This window comes from Bufo gargarizans, unplaced genomic scaffold (genome assembly GCF_014858855.1).
Source record: "Bufo gargarizans isolate SCDJY-AF-19 unplaced genomic scaffold, ASM1485885v1 original_scaffold_1244_pilon, whole genome shotgun sequence".
Taxonomy (NCBI): Eukaryota; Metazoa; Chordata; class Amphibia; order Anura; family Bufonidae; genus Bufo; species Bufo gargarizans.
In genome coordinates this window covers 84,473-100,254 of record NW_025334285.1, presented here as the reverse complement: position 1 = coordinate 100,254, position 15,782 = coordinate 84,473, and the positions used below count along the sequence as shown (strand labels likewise).

The 15,782-nt window shown below is 41.6% G+C and overlaps 1 protein-coding gene across 1 annotated transcript; it reads right to left on the bottom strand.

The window, feature by feature from the left end:
* Positions 1-3,340: 3,340 nt before the first annotated feature.
* On the bottom strand, positions 3,341-14,158 carry LOC122923129 (endothelin-1-like). The gene is made up of 5 exons (XM_044273852.1): positions 13,788-14,158; positions 10,315-10,480; positions 5,814-5,969; positions 5,570-5,680; positions 3,341-4,358 (listed from the first exon to the last, which is right to left on the bottom strand). Exons 1-5 carry the CDS (start codon positions 13,846-13,848, stop codon positions 4,217-4,219), a joined length of 636 nt encoding a protein of 211 aa, XP_044129787.1. The 5' UTR covers positions 13,849-14,158; the 3' UTR covers positions 3,341-4,216.
* Positions 14,159-15,782: the final 1,624 nt, after the last annotated feature.

The window sequence follows — 15,782 nt, the reverse complement described above, 5'->3', positions numbered from 1 at the left end:
TTTTGTCACAAGTTAGCGGAAAGGGAGAATTTGTGAGAAAAAAAAAATAATCAATTTCCGCTAACTTGTGCCGAAAAAAAAAAAAACTTCTATGAACTCGCCATGCCCCTCACTGAATAACTTGGGGTGTCTTCTTTCCAAAATGGGGTCACATGTGGGGTATTTATACTGCCCTGGCATTTTAGGGGCCCTAAAGTGTGAGAAGAAGTCTGGAATCCAAATGCCTAAAAATGCCCTCCTAAATGATACTCATTGGAATTTGGGCCCCTTTGCGCACCTAGGCTGCAAAATAGTGTCACACATGTGGTATCGCCGTACTCAGGAGAAGTAGGGCAATGTGTTTTGGAGTGTATTTTTACATATACCCATGCTGAGTGATAGAAATATCTCTGTAAAATGACAACTTTGTATAAAAAAAATGGGAAAAGTTGTCTTTTACAGAGATATTTATCTTACCCAGCATGGGTATATGTAAAAATACACCCCAATACACATTGCCCTACTTCTTCTGAGTACGGCGATCCCCCACATGTGTGACACTTTTTTTGCAGCCTAGGTGCGCAAAGGGGCCCAAATTCTAAAGAGCACCTTTAGGATTTCACAGGGCATTTTTTACGCATTTGGATTCCAAACTACTTCTCACGCTTTAGGTCCCCTAAAATGCCACGGCAGTATAAATACCCCACAAGTGACCCCATTTTGGAAAGTAGACACCCCAAGGTATTCCGTGAGGGGTATGGGGAGTTCATGTAAAATTCAATTTTTTGACACAAGTTAGTGGAATATGAGACTTTGTAAGAAAAAAAATACAAAAAATAATCATATTCCGCTAACTTGTGACAAAAAATCAAAACTTCCATGAACTCACTATGTCAATCAGCGAATAGCTTAGGGTGTCTACTTTCCGAAATGGGGTCATTTGTGGAGTGTTTCTACTGTCTGGGCATTGTAGAACCTCAGGAAACATGACAGGTGCTCAGAAAGTCAAAGTGTGTAAATTCACATTTTTGCACCATAGTTTGTAAACGCTATAACTTTTACCCAAACCAATAAATATACACTTATTGCATTTTTTTTTTATCAAAGACATGTAGAACAATACATTTAGAGAAAAATGTATATAGAAATGTAGTTTTAATTGAAAAACTTTTCAACAGAAAGTGAAAAATTTCTTTTTTTTGCAAAAATTTCGGTCAATTTTGATTAATATAAAAAAAGTAAAAATGTCAGCAGCAATGAAATACCACCAAGTGAAATCTCTATTTGTGAGAAGAAAAGGAGGTAAAATTAAATTGGGTCTGGTCATTAAGGGAGGGCTGAGCTGCTTAAGGAGAAGCATGTAAATGTGTTGGAATGGCCTAGTCAAAGCCCAGATCTCAATCCAGTACAAAATCTGTGGTCAGACTTAAAGATCTCTGTTCACAAGCGCAAACCATCCAACTTGAAGGAGCTGGAGCAGTTTTGCAAGGAGGAATGGGCAAAAATCCCAGTGGTACGATGTGGCAAGCTCATAGAGACTTATCCAAAGTGACTTGGAGCTGTGAATGCCGCAAAAGGTGGCTCTACAAAGTATTGACTTTAAGGGGGTGAATAGTTATGCACATTGACTTTTTCTGTTATTTTGTCCTATTTGTTGGTTGCTTCACAATAAAAAAAAAAACATCTTTAAAGTCGTGGGCATGTTCTGTAAATTAAATTATGCAAATCCTTAAGCAATCCATGTTAATTCACAGTTGTGAGGCACCAAAACACGAAAAAAGTCAAGGGGGTGAATACTTTTGCAAGGCACTGAACTGGTCACAGATGATAACTTAAGATTCTACATGGTCATCAGCAAAGAACTAATAGCTAAATGATCTAATGCTGTCTTCATTCTGAACTTCATATTATAAGTATATTGGATGAGAATAGATTTAAATGGGTTGTCTGAGTTAAAGTGTACCTCCAATTATAATTGTTTTCATGACTTAGTAGCAGTGGGGCTCAGCCACATTAAATGGTATTTCAGTTTTCATCAATATCCTTTGTACTGTCCCAGCTATGGCTTCTGAACTAGAATTCATTATTGTATTCTATCTGTTCTCCACTATGTTTAGTGTGCTTTGCTGCCATCTAGTGTCCATTATATATTGGGGTTCTATAAGTTATCTATGCTGTAATTCCAATGTCATTCATAATCTAACACCTCTTCTTATGTAAGCTAACATCCTATGTCTAGTCTTTTCCTGTTTGTTAGACATGCAGTTATAGCTTATAAACCCTATGCCAGTTCACATGCAAAACATGCATCACAATTTCTTAATTTATGTGACCTGTACTGTATCAAAAATATAGATAAGCTTTTAATATTTGCTTATTTGTTTTCTATCTTGATGTACTGTCCTAATGTATTACTACTGGTAGAGGTTATCACATTTTAGCACCCAATGTTTTTCCTAAGACTCCCTTTTATTATACAAACAGTACATAACTTCGTGTTCCAGCGCATTGTGTGCTTTGTATGTACTGATTTGTGTACTATCTTCTACCGCTACCTTTTGCCTACCTGATAACAATCCAAATCTTCCAGGCATGAACAAGCCTAACCTAGTGTGGGCTCCTCTCTCCAGGGCTCCATAAAAGCTGCCTATATGACATATATGTCCTTGGTTACAACAGTGAATTAAAGTCTTAAATGTCCACTAATCTTTTCAAAAACTTTGCATAAATCAATAGCACATTAAATTATAAAAAAGTAACTTTGTAACATATCTTATCAGAGAAAAATGCCTCTTTCTCCACTTTTCAGCCACTTCTGTTAAATCCATCTTGAGAGACCAATATGTCAGCTCACTGAATGATCAGATCACAGCTGCTCATAGAAATCTATGCAGAGGGGAGGAGGATTGAGCGGCAGCGAAGGAAGGAGGGGCCGACATAGACGTACCCATGAAGCAGCAGATAATAGTATTATATCTCACCTGAAGTGTTCTATTCACATCAATACTGTTCAGTACTTCTCTATAATCTCCTATACGGTGCTTCTGACTGACTGTGAGAGAGACAGGGAGCAGAAACTCCTGTTTCCTACATGTACTGTGTATGGGAAACATTGTAGAGCTAGTCTCTATGCACAAGCTCAGAGAAAGCTGATAATAAAATATAGGGCCTGCAGAGGGGAAAACTGCTAAAAAAAATAGTCATATAATGGCCAGATATAGTGTTATTCATCATGTACTTATCCTGAAAAGTTACCTGAAAGTGATGATATTTATTTCAATAGAGTACGGACATTTACTTCAAGCTATTCATTCAACTAATGTCCTCTTTTTCAAACAAAAAGTTACAAATTGTGTTTATAAGGTTACAAAATATTTTATTTTAACATTGTTACTGAAGGCATGAAGCTCTTTTTTCATACAGAAATACAAACATGCATAGACCAATATGGCCTATTAAAATGTATATTTAACACAGTAAATATAGTCACTTTTACAAATAATATAAATATTTTAAAAAATATTCACATAATAAATTTAGATAGAAGATAGCAGATAAAATAACTGCTATGAAAACCCAGTTTTAGCTTGTGTGAGCAGCAGTCAGTGCTACCCTCCGCTTACTATGACCACATTAACCAGCCACTAAACAAATCAGGGATTATTGCATATTAAAGATTTGATTAGCTCCAGTGAAAAAGATCGAACCAAGACTGAAGACATAAGGTGTATTCACGGGACAAGCTAAAATATAGGCAGGAAGGAAGCCCTTCAGAGGAAGTAAACCTGAGGTAGACTTGTATGCGATATGTAAAACGCCCTAAAACAATGGCATAGCTTTCATAGTCTATCTGCAATGCACATACATCCATATGCTGCAGCATTTCATAGAATAAGGCATGTCGTTTTCAATATTATATTCCAGTGTTTTACTGTCAGTGTCAGTAGCAATGAATGTTGTTTGGCAGGTTATTCAAAAATTCTGTTCTAATGCAGACACGTCCCCATGACATTTATCTCCAAAACCAGCAGCATTATTTCAGCCCAGACTCCTGCCTTTCATCCATCTCACATGTCCATCTTGAAGCTGGATGGTAGTTCCAGATCCTTTGATTTAAATCTTCATAAATTAAGTGCACTTAGCCACCAAGAAAAATAAAATATGCACACTGAAGGCATTCACTGACAGTAATGTCTCCCACACTATGGAAAGAAGGTGACAGTTCTCACTTCTCCAACTATGAAGTTGTGATTGTATGTTTCCAAATTCCTCTCTTTCTATGTGCCCAAGGATGTGTCTCATCTTCCATCACTTGAAGCTTCTTCAGTAGCCTGGCAAAGATATATGAGCTCTTTATGGCTTGTCTGATGAATTCCGCTCTGCAAAATCAAGTTATATTACAGGTTTATTTCATAGCAATTGAAAGGGTTTTAACAAATTGTACAACAATTTCTGATGTTCTACACAGATTATCGTTTTGAGCTGAAGCAACATGTTGTTGCATTGAATGAAGAAGGACTTTCAAGAAGTATTGTTTGCCCAAACTTATCAATTCATTAAAGGGAGCCTGACATCAGGAAATTCACTAATAAACCATGAACAATGCCGTGTTGGGCGAGCTCAGCTTAATGTAATGATGTCTTTCGCTTAGCAATCTTTTGCTTGATTCTGTAAAAAAGGTTATTATAATCCAAATGCAAATGAGAGGTTCCTGCATAGTCATCTTGCCTGGCCCTCTAAATCAAGAAGGAGTAGAAGGGCCTGGCAGAGGAAGCATTATGAACAAGGGTGCACAGAGTGGCTTGGTTCCGCCCTCAGTTCACTGAACTGCTCATTTGCATATGGTTTAAAAGTACTTTTCCTCCAGAATGAGGCAACTGTTAACTAAGTGAAAGGTATTATTACATTTAGCGGAGCTAGACCTACAAGCTATTGTGTCTAGTTTAATATGCCTGGTGGTAGACTCCCTGTAAACATCTTCTGCTATGTCACTGAGATATGTCAGAAGATGTCATATGTAGGGGTCTGAGGCCTTGGACCTCCAAGCGATCCTCTTGGTACCAAGTCCCCTTGCCTTCAAATCTTCAGTCTGTAGTGAGGGATCTCCTATTTATTGCAATGGAACTGTAATATGCACATAAACTTTCCAACTAATCCAGCTTATGGTATGTAATATATATTTGTAAATCAACTGCAGGACCTATCAACCTCATACAGGCATATTTTGCACCTGTGCCCATGCATTGAATAGGTTTGTGCCATTTTAAATACTTTAGAGCAAATTTGGGTGTATGAATATAAAGTAGTCCCATGTCTGTGTCTTCTCCATGCTGACCACTGACTGATCTATTATGGAACCGGATGTTCACTGCTGAGCAGGACTTGCTTGCCCACAGTTAAGATTTTGTAAAAATTGCTGAAGGACAAAAAAAAATCTGAAGCAATAGCGAATACTCTCATTATTTGATAATAATAAACACTGACCAATGCTGGGGGTAAACGTCTTCGCAGTATGCTATTTATAGGCGAATAAGATACAGTTTGCAAACAGCTGATAATCTCTCTGTGTATAACAATCTCGTTCGCTCACCTTTTAGCGTCTGTATGACGTTTCTGCACACACTGTCCTCCCAGTAAGAGTCCATTGCAGACTTTGGCCTTCTGAACCCGCTGTGTTTCTTTCACTATGGAAGGTTGGACACTGTGTAAGAAAACAAATCATGGTAAGGAACACCTTTTCTCCACACATGCTTCTGAGATAAAGGCGGCCTCTGCTACAGGTGTACTCAGGGCTCGCTCTGTCATTTTTTCAGACTTAAAATATTTGCACACACCTGAGATCTGCAGCACTTTGGCAGAAGTCCAGACATTTCTTGTCCTCACCCTTGGCACAGATACACCTGCTACCAGACTTCAGAACATTTTCTGTCTCCATGTCCAGCAGTGAACGTTTCAGACGAGGACCTCCAAGTCCGTAAGGCACGGTTTTTCTGCAAAATAAATGTTGCGGTCTTGAGTGTGCAAAACAGCCAATATCGTACCATTGAAAGTCCATAAATACCACTTCAATAATAGAAGCTGAATCCTCCATATTGGAGCAAAGGTAGAACAGATGATTGACTATGCTGATGCTGATCCCTCTGCATGTTTTCATGCCATTAATCAATATGACTCTGGTTTCATATTTCAATACATATCTCACATGGCAAATGTCAGCGTGTAGAGAAACTTCCCACACAGTGCGCGCTACATGTAACCTTTCTACAAAACAACCTTAATTTTCGGCTTTTTTAATGACATACAATTTCACAAATTGCAAGCCTCGGTTTCACAGCCGCATACCAGCGAGTTATACAGGTCGCAACCTGCATTTCAATTAATAGCTTGTTAATGGTTCTTAAATCACAGTTTAGGAGTATTTCACTGTAAATGCCTGAGAGGTAAAGAGTAAGGTAAATATTTACAGCTTAGCATATTACGCTATCAGTTTGGGCACATTATACATAGTTACCGCTATTGAAAACTCTCTAATGCACTTCCATTAGTCACACTTTGTACTGGGAAGCACTAAAATAGCAGTTCCTTTCTGGAACATGTAGTCTTCTATCCTTCAAGATGTCTGCACGTGCGAGCTGGGCTACAGCAGATGTGCATTTGTGGGGTTAAATGATAGAGAAATCACTATCTCTGGGTGATGCCTAAATGCTATTTAATTCCTTAGGTGTTGGCTACTTGGCTGGCTTTTAGCTCGGCGCCACTATGACACAGTTATGATCACTGGCTCCAGGTGGACTGAAGTCCAATATTCACCTTTTGTCATTTACGGTACATTGAAGCTCTGCTTGTTCAGGTTAGCTCCTGTGAAAAAGCCCAAGCCCATCACAATTCGATACACTAAGAGTATGTTCACACAAAGGTATTTTGGTAAAAATCGTTGCCCATTATCTTTCTTTGGAGGCCGCGCCAATGGTTGAGGGTTTTTTTCATGTCGGGTTTTCTAGACCGCACCAAGTACATACATATCCATGGACACCTCAGAAATCCATGTCGGGAACATGCTCGTGGTTTAGCTCTATTGAAAGGAGCTAAACCAAGAGCATTGAAAATGAAAGAATAGGGCAGAAACTGGAGCGGTCTCTGCCCTGGGGTATGTGGTGGATCTTGACATAGTCAAGTGAACATACCTTATGGCAGGGGTGGCTAACCCGCAGCTCACGAGCCGCATGTGGCTCCTTGCATGTTCATATGCGGCTCGCAGGGGAGCTGTCCAACCAGCTCTTACTCTCCTCTGTCTACATATGCGGTTTGCAGGGGAGCGGGCCAGCTCTTCCTCTACTTTGCACTTGTCTCAGCAACACTCTCCAGTGGCGTGCTGGGGGGGCAACCTGCCCTGTGTGCCGCTCGCAGGAGGTGCCCGAACACAGAAGCAATGAGCGCTTCCATCAATACAGATGGAAGCCCTCATTGCTGGAGCGCAGGGAGGTAGGTCCTTTCACTCACCGCTCAGCTCCCGGCGCTCCTCCCCTCCTTCAGGCTGACGGCACTGTGAATGGTGGAGCAGGAAGACTCCTCCCCGCTCCACCATTCAGCCTGCAAACATGGATTGCGCTGCCACCATGTGTGGGCAGGTAATCTGCATAAGCTCTGCCCACACATTGCTGCAGAGCGATCTGTGCCTGCAGGGGAGAGGGGTATGTGAGCTTCAGGAGCGGGACAAGGTGAGTAGTTACTGTGTATTTTTTGTTTTTAATACAGAGGGGCCACAGAGTACTTTATTACTATGGAGGGGGCACAGAGGACTTTATTACTATGGAGAGGGCACAGAGGACTTGATTACTATGGAGAGGGCACATAGGACTTTATTACTATGGAGAGGGCACAGAGGGCATTACTAAAGTGAAGGGGGCACAATTGGCATTTCTACTATGGAGGGGGCACAGAGCCAGAGGGCATTACTACAATGAAGGGGGCACAGAGGGCATTATTACTGTGAAGGGGGCACAGTCGGCACTATTACTGTGAAGGGGGCACAATGGGGATTTCTACTATGGAAGGGGCACAGAGGGCATAACTAGCACAGTGGGCATTACTACTATAAAGGGGGCACAATGGGCATTATTACTGTGAAGGGGGCACAATGTGCAATATCACTGTGAAGGGGGCACAATGTGCAATATCACTGTGAAGGGGGCACAATGTGCAATATCACTGTGAAGGGGGCACAATGTGCAATATCACTGTGAAGGGGGCACAATGGGCATTATTACTATGAAGGGGCACAATGGGAATTATTACTGTGAAGGGGGCACAATGGGGATTACAACTGTGAAAGGTGCACAGAGAGCATAACTACTGTGGGATGGCAAAATGTGGGCATAATTACGGTGAGGGGGCACACATCTGTACAAAACTATTGTGAAGGTTGTACAATAAGGGCAATACTACTGTGGGGGGGGGGGGTGCCAGCTCAGATAAGACCCTCAAATCCTCATCAGATCCACAAAATAAGACCCCCCCAGTGCCCACGTAAGACACCTAAAATCAGACACCCCATGCTCACATCTCCGCTATGTCAAATCACCCCCACACACATGATCTCAGAATGTGGGTGAGAGCGTCATTCGAGCATGGGGCTGTCAACTGAGCATGGGGCTGTCAACCGAGCATGGGGCTGTCAACCGAGCATGGGGCTGTCAACCGAGCATGGGGCTGTCAACCGAGCATGGGGCTGTCATCCGAGCATGGGGCTGTCATCCGAGCAGGGGACGGTCATCTGAGCATGGGCAGGTCATCTGAGCAGAAGTCTCACTAAAGCTGTCTACACTACAGGTAGGAAAGGTGGTTTAAATACACTTTTAAATGTTTAAAAACTCAATTGCAGTAATACTGTCGTGTGCACGCATATTTGTGTAAATGTATAGCTTGTGGCTCCTGGCAGTCATACATTTTTTTCTGGCTCTCTGTGTCTTTAAGGTTAGCCACCCCTGCCCTACGGCTACACATGTGGACTGTCTGGCAGATATTCTGTGCGGCTCTTTGTGCATTTCCGCACCAAAAACCACATGTGATTCGGTATTGCTGCAGATCTCACCCTTTGCATTGCACAAAGAATTGACATGCTGTCGGAAAGCCAGGTCAATTTCTGCACAGAGAGAAAAAGCAATGTGTACATGAGATTTGCCTAATTTGCTGGTACTGGATTACGCTGCGGTTTTTCCATATGGAATTACCGTGCATAATCCACATATGCAGGTGCCCTACAAGCTGATTTCTATTTCCACAAGGGTAGAAGATGTATGAATTGTAAAAAAATTAGGCTAAATGTACACAATCAAAAATCTGCATTGTGTGCATTGAGAATTTCAAATTCTCAAAGGATACAATGTACATGACCTACAGTGAAAATCCGCACGCAATCCTGATCGTGTGCATTTAGCCGTAGACTACAGATGAAGTTAGGAAACTGCCATGTATATGAGCTGAATGAGTTTCAGTAGGAGAATCCTGGACGTCCTACAGTTCAAGTTAATAAAAACTCCATTAATGTCCTTCAGGATTTAGCAGAAAAATATTTAGTTCTCCGTAGAAAATCCATCTATAGTACCACTAAATGCCGGGATAGGTGTGGGGTTAGCAAACAACCATAAAAACATATCCCAAGTAAGCTTCTAGTGTATGAGAGAAAGCAGATGAATTGGACAGCCTGGGTGTGCCGAGTGGCCATTACCTGCTGTCAATTGTCAGGCTACCTAATGTCTTGTGACGCGGTATTGTGCAACCACTCCAGTGCTTTCCACATTACATAAATTGGTTTTCTCCAGTAACTTTTCTTAATTCTCTTAAAAGCATCTTGCACCAAGACCAAGGATGATACCATCACAAGTGTATCTCGTAAGAGGAGATAATTGACGTTTCAATGGGAAAAGTCATGTACAACTGGTCCCCAAAATTTCTATAACTTAATTCCAAAAATTGGAAATATAAATAAAAATAATAATAATATCAGCCTAAGGCCTCATGCACACGAGCGCTCTGTTTTTTGCGGTCCTCAAAACGTGGATTAGCAAAAAAAAAAACGGAAGCTGCCCGCGTGCCTTCCGCAATTTGCTGAGCCCATTGTAGACATGCCTATTCTTGTCCGCAAAACGGGGCCACGGAACGGAGCAACGAATGCAGACAGCACACGGAATGCTGTCCGCATCTTGAGCGGCCCCATTGAAGGGAATGGGTCCGCACCCGAGCCGCCAAAACCGCGGCTCGGATGCGGACCCGAACAACGGTCGTGTGCGTGAGGCCTAAGGCGCAAAAAATTAACTGAAGCAGTATATCACTTACTCTGGCGTGTTTATCCAGATTATGTCTAGGTGGCAAAAGTAGACACATTCTTTATCCATGAGTGATGAACAAGAACAGCGTTTAAATCTGCGTGGCCTCAAGGGGGCGTCGGAAGAAGGATGAGCAGCTGCAGCTTCTGCTACAGAGGGATCCTCAGAGGATGACCCTGCAAATAAGAAAAGGATTTTAAGTCCAAAGCATAACTGAATACACTGGGATAAATGCACACTGTAGGTATAGATGAGAGGACACAGAGACCCTCACGTGGTGGTGGTGGTGTGATGCTACCTCAGGATAAGAGACGGGAACTCCAGCTGGAGCGTATTGTTGTGCAATGCCCTGTATACATTCCTGTCATGATAATAGCAGCAGGCAGGACTGAACTTGTCACCACATACATGATTCATACAGAATGTGGGTCCTGCACGGCGTGGACCAGGAGAAGAGGGCACTGCTTATACCAGGGGTGGGATTCAAATTTTTAACAACAGGTTCCCTACTCAACGGCGGAAACGCAGAGTCATGACACATGTTTACACATAAATACACCATATACATGGTACACGTGCTTAACTACACCATATATACACTACACACACACCACCCAACTTTTTAAAAGTCTAAGGAGCTAAACTATGGAATGGAAGCGATCATCTCCAGCTGCCGCTGTAATTTTAACAACTGGATCTGGAGAACCTGAGGGAACTGGCTGAATCCCATGCCTGAGCTTATCTCCTCACTGCTTTTCACTACTGGTCTGCCAGCAGGAGATGGAGGAGCTGGGGTAACAGCAGATCAGGATCCTCAGCTATAATGTCACTTCTGACAGCTGAATGAAATGTTAACATAAAACATGTCACTATCGGTTTATAGGAGTCTAATAACCAGTTATCTGCTCAGCCTTCTGCTGATCTGAGACTGCGGATTATGTTCTTTTCTTCATTTTATCATACATGTCAGAAAATGGAGAACTGTGTCCAATAGGTATGTATATGTCACTAGCATCTGACCTCATGTCCATCCAGCCTGCACTTCTCTAACGCTCACTCTACATGAGCTTCTATCTACTTTGTATCACATTGTATCAGTAGTCTACATAGCCCTCCTCTCACACTGTATCTTATATCTTCTCTTCTATCATAATATAGACACGTCTAGTTATATATCTTATAATCTATGTCTCCTATCTATCTATCTATCTATCTATCTATCTATCCTCTCACAGGTTGCATATATCTATCTAGTCTCCCTCTATATCAGGCTGTATCTCTATCTATCCTCTGTCAGGTTGTATCTCTCTATCTATCCTCTGTCAGGTTGTATCTATCTATCCTCTGTCAGGTTGTATATATATATCTATCTATCTATCCTCTCTCAGGCTGTATCTCTCTATCTATCCTCTCTCAGGCTGTATCTCTCTATCTATCCTCTCTCAGGCTGTATCTCTCTATCTATCCTCTCTCAGGTTGTATCTCTCTATCTATCCTCTCTCAGGTTGTATCTCTCTATCTATCCTCTCTCAGGTTGTATCTCTCTATCTATCTTCTCTCAGGTTGTATCTCTCTATCTATCCTCTCTCAGGTTGTATCTCTCTATCTATCCTCTCTCAGGTTGTATCTATCTATCTATCTATCTATCCTCTCTCAGGCTGAATCTCACTATCTAGCCTCTCTCAGGCTGTATCTCTCTATCCTCTATCAGGTTGTATCTATCTATCTATCTATCTATCTATCTATCTATCCTATCCCAGGTTGTATCTCTCTATCCTCTCTGAGGTTGTATCTATCTATCTATCCTCTCTCAGGCTGTATCTCTCAATCTATCCTCTCCCAGGTTGTATCTCTCTATCCTCTCTGAGGTTGTATCTATCTATCTATCCTCTCTCAGGCTGTATCTCTCTATCTATCCTCTCTCAGGCTGTATCTCTCTATCCTCTATCAGGTTGTATCTATCTATCTATCCTCTCCCAGGTTGTATCTCTCTATCCTCTCTGAGGTTGTATCTATCTATCTATCCTCTCCCAGGTTGTATCTCTATACATCCTCTCTCAGGCTGCAGGTATCTAGATATCTAGCCATGGAGTGACAGAGCAGAAGAAGCAGTCTCCAGCATTACTGCCCGCTGATCCCACGTGCTCTATAAAACCGCACAGGAGCCGCTCTGTCACCGCATCTCCTAATCCCGACCTCGGCGGCTCCGAGCAGCTGATCCCTCAAGCACAGCCATAAAGAGTCTTAAATAGCCCTGTGCGCAATTACCCGTCTTTATAGGGTGATACACCGCCGCCACAATGCTTTTACCTGTGCAATAACAAGAGAGGGATTACACAGGGAATACCCTACTAATCTCACCTCAGCCGGCACACAGGTGTCAGGAATCGGGTATTCCTATTAAATGTGGAGTAATATTTCCCACAATAGTCACAGACGGGTCTGTCTGTTATGTGGAGCAGCATCTAGCGCTATCAGGGTTATCCCACCTGTACAGAACCAGCGCCGCCCTGCAACCTGCATAACTCATACATAGCCCCGTGCCGATGCTGTAACCTGTGAATGGCATACTTCATAGGAAGAATGCACTGGCTGCTATTCTGTAAGGACATGGTTTTGCCAAGAAAAGACTCCTACTAGTCACCCAGCACCTCCCCTGATCAGGATGGATGGATAGATAGATAGAAAAATATACATATAGATTAGATTTCGTTAGATAGATATAAATAGATAGAGATAGATAGAGATAAATGGATACAGATAGACTAGAGATAGATAAAGATTAGATTTATATTGATAGATAGAGATAACTATAGATTAGTTTTAGATAGATAGATATAAATATTAGACAGATACATATTGATTAGATTAGATTTAGATAGATATAAGATTAGATAGATATATAGATAACCATAGAATATATATATATATATATATATATATATATATATATATATGTGTGTGATATAGATAGAAACATAGATAGATATAGATAACTATAGATTAGATTAAGATATATAGATATAAAGATTAGACAGATACATATTGATTAGATTTAGATAGATACAAGATTAGATATATAAATGTGATACAGATAGACACATAGATATAACTATAGATTAGATTTAGATATAAAGATTAGACAGATAAATGTTGATTAGATTAGAATTAGATACGAGATTAGATAGATACATGTTTAGATTAGATTTAGATAGCTATAAGATTAGATAGATATATAGATGTGATACAGATAGACACATAGATATAGATAACTATAGACTAGATTTAGATATAAAGATTAGACAGATAAATATTGATTAGATTAGAATTAGATAGATACAAGATTAGATAGATACATGTTGATTAGATCAGATCTCGATAGATATAAGATTAGATAGATAGATAGATGTGATACAGATAGACACATAGATATAGATAACTATAGACTAGATTTCGAGCCTGCCCTCAGAGCCTCAGCCTTACCTGAAGCACAGGTGCCTTGAAGAAGAGCCAGCAGCAGATAAATCATCATCTCCAGATCCATTGTTAATGTATAAAACGGGTATAAAAAGTAATCCCCAAATGGTAAAAAGAATAAATAGAAAAATAGAAGCGCAGTCTGTACTAGCTACGGCAAGTGTCCCAGTCCTGGAGGATGAGCGCCCCGTGCAGAAGCAGGGGTCAGTTCAGTGCTGCTTGTTCCTGAGAGCTCCCGAGGTGACTGAGATGCTGCCAGCTCCCTGCTCCTTCTTATATCCAGCCGCCATAGAGTTTGTAAACAGCCTCAATTCCTCTTATCCGTGCACATTGTTATTGTGCTATTAGTCACCGAGAAGCAACGTGCAGACTGAGATAAGGGGAGGCTGGAGAGGAAACCTGCAACTTCACAGAAGGAGACGCCGTCTGACACCACCGGGGGCGGGCTCCATCAAATCCGCACTGACGTCTCTCTGCCACTAGAGGGCGTGAGGCGTCTGCTCGGAGCCGTCCTCTAATTACAGCTACTGGAAGAACTGGAAAGGTGCAGTGAGTGCTCTCCATTAATGACTGCTGTTCTTTTCCATCCAGCACCTTACACAATTAACTGCGGATTATTATGGAATCTGACACCTCACTGTGTGTTTTGTCCTTGCATTCAGACAGCCTGGACTATTCACAAGCTGTGTATCTGTGCATCACATTGAAAAGCATTTCCCATAAATTAAAGGGGTTTTCCAGGTGGTTAATATTGATGAGCTATCCTCAGGATACCTGATCAGTCGGGGTCTGACACCTGGTATCCCTGCCTATCAGCTAGTGGCGCTCCTGCAGCCTCCTCATACTTTAAGGGTACTTTCACACTAGCGTTTTTCTTTTCCGGCGTTGAGTTCCGTCCTAGGGCCTCAAATCCGGAAAATAACTGATCAGTTTTATCCCCATGCATTCTGAATGGAGAGCAATCCGTTCAGGATGCATCCAGTTCAGTCTTTTTGACTGATCAGGCTTTTCAGAAAACCGTAGCATGTTGTATTTTTACCTCAGGCCAAAAATTCGGAACACTTTGACTGAACGCATCTGACGGATCCGGCATTTTTCCCATTGACTTGCATTAATGCCGGATCCGGCGCCGTGTGTTCCGTCAAACCAGATCTTGCTTTTGCATGTTAAACCTGAAAAATGTGCAAAAAAAGTTAAAGTCCATAAATGGCGGCTCCATTTTTTCCAATGCATTTTTTCATTGTTATCAGAATCAGGATTCAAATGTAATCCGTTTTCACAAGTTTTTCCGAATCCGGCGGGCAGTTCCGGCGACAGAATTGCCCGCTGGATTCAAACAACGCTAATGTGAAAGTAAGGGTACTTTCACACTTGCGTTGTTTCATTCTGGCAGGCAGTTCCATTGCTTGAATTGCCTGCCTGATCAGGCAAACTGTATGCAAACGCATGTAATTTTTTCAGACTGATCAGGATCCTGGAAAAAGAAATCAGTCATCCGGCAAAACTAATCCGGTATTTATTATTTTCACATTTTTAAAGGTATGTACATGTGCAGACAAGAAGACCGGATCCATCAATGCGGTAATTTTAATGCCAGTGTTCCGGAATTTTGGACGGAAATAAAACTGCAGCATGCTTCGATATTATCTCCATCCTGAAAAGGCAAAAAGACTGAACTGAAGACATCCTGATGCATACTGAACGGATTGCTCTCTATTCAGAATGCATTAGGATAAAACTAATCAGTTCTTTTCCGGATTTGAGCCCCTAGGACGGAACTCAGCGCCGGAAAAGAAAAACGCTAGTGTGAAAGTACCCTAACAAGTACAATGTATAGCAGCTGTGGTTGGTATTGCTGTTCAGCCCTGTTCATTTGAATGGGACTGAGCTGCGCCGCCATGAACGTGAAGTCAATGGCCTCAGAAGAGGTCTCTTCAAACAACTGATTGGCCTAGTGCCCAGTGTGAGACCCCCACCAAGCAGATATTGATATCCTATTCT

What these genes read in the sequence shown, in the direction of transcription:
- LOC122923129 (XM_044273852.1), bottom strand. Translation starts at nt 13,848, where the DNA reads ATGGATCTGGAGATGATGATTTATCTGCTGCTGGCTCTTCTTCAAGGC. An exon ending in TCAAGGCACCTGTGCTTCAG is followed by an intron (nt 10,481 to 13,787) that starts GTAAGGCTGAGG and finishes TCTTATTTGCAG; the next exon opens with GGTCATCCTCTGAGGATCCC. An exon ending in CAAAGTGCTGCAGATCTCAG is followed by an intron (nt 5,681 to 5,813) that starts GTGTGTGCAAAT and finishes TTTCTTACACAG; the next exon opens with TGTCCAACCTTCCATAGTGA.